Below are 11,229 nucleotides of genomic sequence, written 5' to 3'. Positions count from 1 at the left end.
GACGCAGTGGCAGCTGGCCAACAGATAAGAGGGCGCTAGGGCAAAATAAGACTTAGCTTATGATATATTAAAAAATGTGCAATGTTAATATCATGCACTCAGTGAGTGAAATGTTTAATCTGCAATGCCAAATGCAAACTGAAAATACTCTGTGTTGTCTGACTTGGTCTGAAGTTGGTGAGGTGTGACGTATTTCCAGCCCAGGCAGCAAGAATCCTCATTCTAAACTTTCTGCACACGTAGTTTGCTCCCCTTCAATGCACGAGATTGGCGCTTGCGACAGCATTTGGCTGAGATACACACCAGGTGGCTCATGGTTCAAAGGTTCATCGTGGTAGCTTGGACCGGATGGGCAGGACATCAAGACAGTACACTCAGTCTTTCCCAAGCAGCTGGAGTAAAGCAACATTATGTCAAAATAACAGCATCAGGGGTGTTGCGGAAACAGAAACTTTTTGCTACGACAAGTAGTCTTCATTTTTATATCATTTTGCTTTCCCTGCCTAATTTTCAAACCAACAGAATCAGACCCAGCTTGAATTCCGACGGTATGATTAAGTTAAAGCATTTAGTGAAACCAACCAAAGCCTTGGAGCTAAAAACAGCAAATCAAACGTTTCTGAAAATCAGAATCAGAATCAGAATCAGAATTCCTTTAATGTCCCGCAGATACAAATTTCCCCGTCTGCGTTTTCAGAAACGTTTGATTTGCTGTTTTTAGTCCCAAGGCTTTGGTTGGTTTCAATTTGGAATTGTATCTTGTTGCAATGTTGTGCTTATGGTCTGGTTAAAAAAAAAGAAAAACTTGTTGAAAAAAAAACAAAAACATATTTTGTTGGCTTAAAATAGCTGGTTTTATGCCACAAACACGGCTGGCACGCCCCAACGTCTCCGTATGTACCGTTTCACTCCATCTCCTGACATGAAAGTCAGGTAATGAACACGCGATATGAGCTTGATATGACACGTTTCGTAGAAATAAGGTGTGTAGCATGGTACATACAAATGTGATATTTTACATTTTAGTGCTTTTTAGGACATTTTAGGGCTTTTGTCCAAAGTGACTTTCAGTTATTCCTACATTCACACACTGATGGCTGACGACTGGCTGCCATGTAAGGTGTCAAACAGACCATCAGGAGCAGTCTGGGGTTCAGTTTCTTGCCCAAGGACACTTCGAAATGCATGCCCTGATGGTGACAGTATCAGTGTTTTTTTCCTGGCAACTGGGCTATTCCAGTGGACACATGTGTGATGTGGAAACTTGGACCCAAACCAAAACCAAACGTACATTTTAAAAAATGGCTCCAGCCGCCACTGGACGGACACAAATGCACGTACACCCTAAACATCCTCCTTCAAACAGAAACAAAGACCCCAGTGTCTCAGAAAAGGATGAGGAACTCACTTTAAACTATCACTCACACTGCAAACACACACACATGCTTACACCCACAAGGTTTTTGGGAAGTGATGTCAGAGGTCACCCAGGGAGGTGAGCTGGAGTGGAGCGTTTTGGGGGGGAGTGTGTGTCAGGGAGGTGGGACGGACAGTGTTGTGCGGTATAAATACAGGACTGTGATGAACCCTGAGCGTGAAAAGGAGAGTACAGACAACCGAGGACGCTGGGAGCAGCAATTTAACCCACTTTTAATAGGAAGAAGATCTGCAATGGCCAACCACAAGGGTGAGTGATCTATCTATCTATCTATCTATCTATCTATCTATCTATCTATCTATCTGTCTATCTATCTATCTATCTATCTATCTATCTATCTATCTATCTGTCTGTCTGTCTGTCTGTCTGTCTGTCTGTGTATATGTGTAACATCTTGATCTCTTTTGTCCCTTCCTTTTTCTGCATCCCATATTACAGTCTATATGGGAGATAATGATCTGTGTGAAAAATATGCTGATGTACGACTCGACACTTGGGTGTGATATGACCCATCCTGATTCCAGCAACAAGCACAGGCTGCCAGGGATCAGGCAGGCCAGAGGAGGCTACATTAGAGCAGAAAAGGAGCTGAATCATTTCTTTTTTTTTCCTTTCAGAGGAAGTTTCACTACCTTAGCACACTTATTGAATTTAGTTTTCACTTTCATGCACATCATTATGCAGGGAGTCTGATGAGAAGTTGAGTCATGCCCTGTGTTGTAAAAATTACCCGAAAGTCATACTCGAAATAAAAAGTAAAGGCATCGCGTTAAAGCGCTATTCTGCATTTTTCTGCTGTCCATAATCAGTGTCGTTGTCTTTTTATGAAATGAATGGCGCTGAAACAATCAAAAATGTGCTACTTTGGCTCAAGTTAAATATGGTGGAGTAAAAAGCTGAGTGAAAGTATAAAGTGGCTGAAAATGGAAATACTACAAATACAAAATAGTAAAGTACCTAAAAATTGTTACATTCCATCAATGTTTGTTTCTGAATGGTACACATAAAGTTACAGTAAGAAGGCAGATAGCTTAGCTTAGCATAAAGACCAGAAATAAGGGGAAACAACTACTGTCAAGAGTCCAACGGTAACAAAATCTGACTAATGACCACAGCAACTCTGATTCATCTCTATGCTAAGCTACGCTAACTGTCAACTAGCTTCATATTTTCAGCACAAAGTAGTTATCCATCATCTCATCTAACTCCAGGCAAGAAAGAGCATAAGAGCATTCCCCAAGATCTTAAACCATTCCTTCAGAGAGAGCTGTGTTCTTCAAGTATATGTTGCGACTTACGATCACAACGCAACTCTCTGCCCAAATGTTATGACACAGGAGAAACTCCATCATCGCTGGCGATAAGTTTCTTGCAGATTGAACGTTGAACATTGTCTCTGCCGATCCTGACAGGTTTGATTGTTGATGTGGATGGGAGAAGTCATGAAAACAACTTGGCTCACCGCACCAGGGAGATTGATCGGGAGCGCCTGATCGTCCGCAGAGGTCAACCCTTCTCCATAACTTTGCAGTGCTCTGACTCTCTGCCCCCCGGACACCACCTGGAGCTGGTCCTTCACCTCGGTGAGTACAGATCGACCTGGAATATATGTGCACCTTCAAGTATTTAACCCGCCAGTGTTCTGATGCAATTTTGCTATGTTAATGTTGTGTAACGTTACACACACTGCTCAATTTTGTCTTCTGTGCCCTCATTCACATAATGACTCAAAGCAAGAAGAGATTTCAGACCAAAATGTACTTATGATTACAAGCTGCAGACAATACAAATCTTTTAACTGATCTGTTTAGCCTGTCCTTCATCCTGTGGGCTGGAGTGTACTCTCCTCCAAATAGTTACCATATTCTCTAACGTTGAATAACTGCATTAGATCAGGCTTTGTTGTCATTCCACAGAGTGTAGGAAGTTTAAAGGGTTTAAAAAGTAGTCAAGTGCCGAGAAATGTGCATAGAGTAACAGTGAGGGATAGATATAAGTACATGAAGAAACATACAAACATTTTAAAAGTAAACAGCACAGGTATACAGGAAGTGTAAATAATAATAAAGTGAATTAGTGTCTATGCACGATAGAGTTATAGCTGCAGAGTTAAGCAAGGTGACAGTTGAGAGGAAGGAGCTCTTCCTGAGTCTGTTGGTCCTGGAAAGTCCTGGAGTGCAAACAGTGGTTGGCCAGTAGACACTGCTTTGCGCTGGTCACCCTCAGTGACAGGGAGTGTAAAATGGGTGATACATTTAGCAGTTTTCACCACCCTCTGCAGTGCTTTCCGTTCCCGCACGGTAGCTAACTTTCACAAGGTTTACAATCCTTAGCCTCAGATCACAAGGCTTTAACCAACACTTCTACACAGGGAATATGCAGACAGTATATATATTCTCACTTGCAAGTAAAATACATGGCCAACAAGCTGTCTTGATTATGTGCTATATTCAGTTGAGATTTAATAGTTTTTGTGATTCTGTGATGCTGACTTGATATATTGATATTCAAACTTTTATGTTTTTTTAGGTAAGAGAGACGAGGTGGTGATCAAGGTTCAGAGGGAGCACGGGGCCAGAGGCCAGTGGTGGTTTAACCAGCAGGGAGCGCAGGATGAAATACTGCTGAATCTGCACAGCCCAGCGGACGCCGTCATTGGCCACTACCATCTGGCTGTGTTGGTGATGTCACCAGATGGTCGCATCGTAGAGAGGGCTGACAAAATTAGCTTCCACATGCTCTTCAACCCGTGGTGCAGAGGTAAAACAGAAAGCGGGCTGGATACACTCTATGCTTCCGTTTCCTGTGAATGTGTCACTCAGTCTTCTGTGTGTTTGTCTGTGTGTGTGTGTGTGTGTATGTGTGTGTAACAGATGATATGGTTTACCTCCCTGATGAGAGTAAGCTCCAGGAATATGTCATGAATGAAGATGGAGTTATTTACATGGGTACCTGGGATCACATCAAAGGTATTCCCTGGAATTATGGACAGGTAACTCTCTCTCACACACACACACACACAACACACACAAATGGTGTCAATGTGAGTATGTCGGTGTCTGTCAGGCCAGTCGTTGGCCAGCGTGAATAGTCACAACAGTGTGACAGCGGAGAATCGAGGGCTTTAGCTGATTGTCAGACGGAGGAAACTTGTGGACGGGAGGTGTCAGAATGTAACCAACCACACAAACAAGGGTTTGTCCCTTCACAGCTCGCTGAGAGGGCCGAGAGGAAGACATGAGAGATGGCAGATACACACATCCACACAGACCAACCAGTGTGATTTGAAATCTGCCTCTCCAACCTTTTCTCTTCTTTGTTCCTGTCTCATGTGTCCTCTCCCTGTGTGTGTCTCCCTCAGTTTGAGGACTATGTGATGGACATCTGTTTTGAAGTCTTGGACAACTCCCCGGCTGCCTTGAAAAACTCAGAGATGGACATTGGGAACAGATCAGACCCCGTCTATGTCGGCAGGACAATCACTGCAATGGTGACCATCTCTTCTACTCTCTGCTATCACAATACTACAATTTAGGATTTTTCTCATTCAAGTGTCACAAACAAATTATCCCAGCATACAATCCTGCACATACACATGTCATGCAATGATTGACAGCTGTCAAGATGGGTCCATGACATGTCTTCTCCATCTTCTAGGTGAACTCTAATGGCGACAGGGGTGTGTTGACCGGTCGCTGGGAAGAGCCGTACACTGATGGAGTCGCACCGTATCGATGGACCGGCAGCGTGCCGATCCTCCAACAGTGGAGCAAGGCCGGGGTGAGGCCGGTCAAATATGGCCAGTGCTGGGTGTTTGCTGCCGTCGCCTGCACAGGTTAGGCTTTCAAATGTTTCTCTGCAGCATGATTTAAAAGCATTAAAGTTCATTAGGTTTTCAGGATAAGGAAAAAATTGGACAAGGAATGCTTTAAAGGAGGAGCTCAACATTTTGGAAAATACACTTTTTTTGCAATGAGAAGAAAAGGCTGATACCACTCTCTGCACATTAAATGTGCCACTGCAGGTCATTAAGCTTAGCATAAAGTGTGTGTTCAAAACAGGAGTGCCCAAACTTTCTCCCTCTCCCTCGGGGGGCCAAAACAGAAAATTAATGGCAGCGTCCGGGCCAAGAGGAAACACCTTTTGAGAATCAATAATGATTCTAAGATCCCAAATGACTTCAAAGTGTCACATCCCCTGCCGTTCTTGGATTGTGAAAATGAAAGAATTGATAAGGAATCTTTATAGAGCTTTTTGTTTTTCTCACAAAAATAAAACATTAACAGATATTTATATCTACACTTATTCAAAGGTGCAATATGTAAGAATATCTCATTTATAATTAGAACAAATAGAGTAAATATAATATAAAAAATAGAGTTTCCCCAGAGTTAGCGCTAAATGTCGCTAACAATAGCTACCATTAACTAGGTAACTCAGGTATCAGTGGAGCTAGTGGTCTGGTCTGTGATCTTGGAACTTACATCACTGGAGCTAGCTGGTTAGCATGCTAACTTCAGAAGATACCTCTTCAACATCATCATCTTTGATAATGTTATTACATTTTTTAATGTTTCTGACTAAAATTCTTAAATATTGCACTTTTAAATATATGTTTTTAGAAACATCTGGTCGGCCAATTTGAACCTTGCCGTTGGCCAACTTCTGCCTTGCTCATAAACCTTAGGATCAGCAGACTTAAGCCAATTTTAAAAACGGGAAGGAAGGAAGGAAGGAAAGGAGACATAGGGGTGATTATGTTAATCAGATGAGTGTTGTCTACACAGTGCTGCGCTGCCTGGGGATCCCAACGCGCACCATCACCAACTTCGCTTCAGCCCATGATGTCGATGGTAACCTCTCGATAGACTACCTGCTAAACGACAGACTGGAGAGCATCGACAGCAGACAGAGACAGGACAGTAGCTGGTACGAATGCACACACTGATAAAGAATGAGATTTAGTAGAAGACATTACATCATCTAATGTCACGAGACATATCTTCCTCTCTCCATGATTGTAGGAACTTCCACTGTTGGGTTGAATCCTGGATGAGGAGAGATGATCTCCCCAAAGGAAATGATGGCTGGCAGGTTTTGGATCCCACCCCTCAAGAACTCAGTGATGGTACATTCCTTAATTTTGAAAAGTCTTTAGCAACCTCTTTCAAGAAGAGACTCACCCCATCCTCCATCCATTGATTGTCATCTGTCATTTAAACTGTTCTCAGGACAGCCATTGGTATCAAATGATTGCGACATATTAGATTCAAAGCTGGTTGGTGTTTCCTATCAGCCTGATAATCGAACTGAATTCAAACATCAGCTTCTTATTTTGTTTCAACGCTTCAATGATATTTTAAAGAAATCCATGACAGAATGACTTTTTGCTGTCCAGGTGTGTTTTGCTGTGGTCCGTGTCCAGTGGCGGCCATCAAGGAGGGAAATCTGGCAGTAAAGTACGACGCCCCCTTTGTGTTCGCTGAGGTGAACGCTGACATCATCTACTGGATCGTCCAAAGAGACGGCCAACGACGGAAGGTGAACAATTTCTCTTTTTAAGGACTTTCATGTTTGCTGAAGTCAAACAGCAGTGATGACAGCGACACCTGTTGTTATTGCCATAGCTCAGGGAGGACCATGCTAGTGTGGGGAGGAGCATCAGCACAAAAAGCGTTTACGGCGACGACAGAGAAGATGTCACGCTGCACTACAAATATCTGGAAGGTAAGTTCAAGGAGAAATCATACAGCTGTATAGTATATGCTCATCTCTATCTGTTCAGACTCGTGCTGAGGGTAAGTTGTCATGGAACAACATCTTCTCCACAGGCTCCCAGAAGGAGAGGGAAGTGTACAAGAAGGCGGGACGCCGGGTCACAGAGCCTTCCAACGAGATCGCAGAACCAGGAAAACTTCAGCTGTCAATCAAGCATGCACAGCCTGTATTTGGGACAGACTTTGACGTGATTGTTGAGGTATGTATGCACACAGAGAGTTTGGACTGCTGCTGTGTGGGTGTAGACTGATTTTTCTGTTTGTATTTTCCTTGATTTTAATAAATTCAGTGAATTGAGGTATAAATGATGAATCCAATCTGTCCACAGGTGAAGAATGAAGGAGGAAGAGACGCTCATGCTCAGCTGACCATGCTGGCCATGGCAGTAACTTACAACTCTCGCCCCCGGGGGGAGTGCCAGAGACAAACGATCAGTGTGACTGTGCCCGCTCACAAAGGTTAGTGACTCAGATAGCAGCAGAACTTATGTATGATGATGTACCATTTTTCCTGTTTAATACTGTGTGTGTGTGTGTGCGTGTGTGTGTTCAGCCCACAAGGAGGTTCTGCGTCTGCACTATGAAGACTATGTCAGTTGTGTCTCTGAGCATCATCTGATCAGGGTGAAAGCGCTCTTGGACACTTCAGGGGAGAACGAACCCATCATGGCTGTGTCCAACATCCAACTGAGCACGCCCGAACTCCTCGTACAGGTGAGTGCTCACTGAGCAGAGTCACATACTTAAATAATGGGACAGCTAAAGCAGATGACTGAAAAGGAAACTATGAACATGCCAGTTAAAATACTGGACCTGTATGTAGGATTTAGGAGAAGCAGCAGAAATGTATTTTTCATTCATTTATTGTGTTTTCAATAGTGTATATTTACCTACCTTAGCAGGGACCACAGGGGTTGGTGGGGCGGGGGTATCTCATTGGTTGCAGTCTGCAACCTCACACCTAGATGGCACTGAATCCTTCATACTTGATCTTTGAGAAACTCACAGACTCAACAGTCAAGGCAAAAATAAATCTGCAATTAAATAACAATCCTGTTTTGATGCTGAGGATAAGAATTGTATATATATATATATATATATATATATATATATATATATATATATATATATATATATATATATATATATACAATTAGCCTGCTGGCATATGAAAAGGGATGGCTGTTTTTACACCACATGACTATACAACAGAGAAGCAAAGCTGATTCTATATGCTGGACTTTAAGATGGTGGATTTTATGAGCTGTTGCAGAGATTGACTGTGAGATGATGATGATGCAGATTTTTCAGAATGGTTCCTGAATTAAAATGCTGGACAAATCAGAGATTGTCAGCATGGCAGGCCGAACCCCCCCAAGTCCCTGTACTTTGGGATGTGCTTCACCAAAGCGAGGACTTATTGATGTTCTGTATATAGTCCAGTCATACAAAGACTTGTCTCTCCTCTCTCTCCAGGTGCCTGGGAAGGCTGTTGTAAGGGAACCACTGACAGCCTTCATCTCCTTCACCAATCCTCTGCCAGTTCCTCTGAAGGGAGGCGTTTTCACTCTGGAGGGCGCTGGGCTGCTGTCTGCCACTCAGATCCATGTTAAGTAAGTAACGAGTCAGTTAGAGGCCCTGAAGCTCGACGGTTCAAAGATTGGTTTGTGGTGGGACTTCAACAATACAATGGAACCAAAAACTCTGTCTCTCTCTCCTTCTCTTCAGTGGTGCTGTAGCTCCAGGTGGGACAGCGTCGGTCGAGCTCTCTTTCTCCCCTGTGCGGACCGGGGTGAGGAAGCTCCTGGTGGACTTTGACTCCGACAGACTGAAGGACGTGAAGGGAGTCGCCACCGTGGTCGTCCGCAAGAACTACAGATCTGTAATTACTGGACTTCACTATTGAAACTCTTTTGAGAAGACTAAAATAGACATATCTTATATTATGTGATAACGTGACATTTCCTAGATGTAAGGTGGAGGTGGGTGTATGAGGTAGCTGCCAAGATGATATCAACCGCTCAGTTTTATAACAGTTTACAATGCAGTTCAGTTCCACTTTGATTATACCGTAGCTATGTCCGCAAAGAAAAGTCTTAGTTTGATTACCTTGATGCCACTGTATGTCAGCTGTGACCTTGTCTGGCTTCGCATTAAAACCCGGCACATGTTGCTCACATGGAAATGCACAGAAGCACAACAGGTGACGGCCTCTAGCTGGAAAATATGTGCGTGTTATTTGTGTTTCTGTTTTGTCCACTGCAGTATCTCCAAATTCAGGATGCTTCCATCTGTCTTCATTCCAAATGACTGCCGGTTTTTATACGTTGATTATGAAATGAGAGCCACCCAGGTCATGAGGTGCAGGGTTAAAAACATTACGCCTTTTACGCTGTATCTGCTGTTGTCTGTTTTGTGACGATGTGACCTTTTTTGCACTGTTTTGGATCCCATTTTAGTCCAAATGTGATTGGAGGAAACTATTTTTTCATTCTGTTTAATCTATATATTTATGCATTTACATGGTAATTCTGTATTTGAGCTGATACGAAACATATTTACAGTACGCTTTCAATAAACATGTTTTTCACAAGTATTTGTTGGACCTGACATGTTATTAACACTGATGTCTGCGCTGGGCTGTTGGTTGGCTATCAGCAGCATCGTTTCAAATTGTACAGAGCAAAGTGTCCTACTGAGGCATTCATACTTTAGAACAAAAGAGAATGAAAAGGAACTGTCAACAAACTTAAGATTTCTTGAGTACGCTGGTCCTCAGTGGACTTCCAGGATGGTTGAAAGGACATATTTATTGCTTTCGTCCGCAGAGAGTTAAAGTGACATACAGAGCTATGCCGGCTTTAAACAGTGGAATATGAAACCTCAACTTCACCATCACATATTTTCAGACCCCGAGATTTATTACAGTGAAAATAAAGATGAAGATGTGCACAGCTGAACTGGAAAGGTCAAATATTAAATTTCCTGAATAACCATTTTCAGAGAAATCTGAAGCAACATTGATCTGAATCACTTGTGCTGAGACCTGATGAGTAAACTCCATCACACATTGAGCTCAGCAGTGGTTCAGTGACTGAGCTTCTCACACTACAAGAGAGAAACACAGGGAGAGAGAACATGGGAGAGAAACAAAAAGGAGAACATTTTCTATTCATGCTCGTTTCCCACTGGTCAGTGTGTGTGTGTCTGTTACACCAACTCCTGCTTGACTGGCCGCCATCTCTCTGTCTTCCTCTCGGCCCTCTCAGCGAGCTGCAAAGGGACAAGCCCTTGTTTGTGTGGTTTGCTTACAGTCTGACACCTCCCGTCCACAAGTTTCCTCCATCCAACGTACAGATTTCCTGATGCAGCCGAAGCCCTCGAGTCTCCGCTGTCACACTGCTGTGACAATTCACACAGGCCACCTACTGGCCTGACAGACACTCGCATAGTCAACCCATTCACACACTGTGTGTGTGTGTGTGTGTGTGTGTGTGTGTGTGGACGTGTCTGTTTCTGTTTGACACAGGCTACTTTTGTGTGAACTCTATTTACACTATCCTGACCTTTGACCTTGCGCCAAATCAATTCCTTCATAGGTTAGCTCATCATTGCACCTTCTTCCTGATGCCTTACTCTATCAAGGGTACACATTTGGTTACATTTCATGTCATTCAAATTTGTTGAAAATGTTACTTCATTCACGACAATAAAGTTTATTTGAATTGTGTGTGCAGCAGCTGTTTCTCCAAGAGCTCCACTTAGAATCTTGACTTTGTGGGGGTCTAAAATACCCTGCCACATCCTGTAGAAGCTACAGAAAAAACTCATTGTAAGTCAAAAACCTGAAATAGAAAGTCATAATCGTGACATTAAACTTTACATTATTAAATGAAAAGTCACATTATTAATTAAAAAGTCACATTATTAAATAAAAAAATTTCAAAATTATGAAATAGAAAATCTAAATGTATCAAATAATTTTTCTGATAATCTAATCTTTTCATCTCAAAT

At 42.7% G+C, this 11,229-nt stretch overlaps 1 protein-coding gene across 1 annotated transcript; it reads left to right on the top strand.

Moving 5' to 3' along the window:
• The first annotated feature begins 1,605 nt into the window (after window positions 1-1,605).
• On the top strand, window positions 1,606-9,811 carry tgm2l (transglutaminase 2, like). The gene is made up of 15 exons (XM_030424738.1): window positions 1,606-1,687; window positions 2,851-3,021; window positions 3,968-4,198; window positions 4,312-4,430; window positions 4,800-4,928; window positions 5,096-5,273; window positions 6,226-6,367; window positions 6,463-6,566; window positions 6,837-6,979; window positions 7,066-7,165; window positions 7,270-7,415; window positions 7,545-7,674; window positions 7,769-7,929; window positions 8,692-8,828; window positions 8,944-9,811. The coding sequence occupies exons 1-15, from the start codon at window positions 1,672-1,674 to the stop codon at window positions 9,119-9,121; spliced, it is 2,085 nt and encodes a 694-aa protein (XP_030280598.1). The 5' UTR covers window positions 1,606-1,671; the 3' UTR covers window positions 9,122-9,811.
• Window positions 9,812-11,229: the final 1,418 nt, after the last annotated feature.

Source organism: Sparus aurata, chromosome 8 (assembly GCF_900880675.1).
Source record: "Sparus aurata chromosome 8, fSpaAur1.1, whole genome shotgun sequence".
Taxonomy (NCBI): domain Eukaryota; kingdom Metazoa; phylum Chordata; class Actinopteri; order Spariformes; family Sparidae; genus Sparus; species Sparus aurata.
The sequence above is the reverse complement of the archived record's forward strand: the minus strand, read 5'-3'. Positions and strand labels throughout refer to the sequence as shown.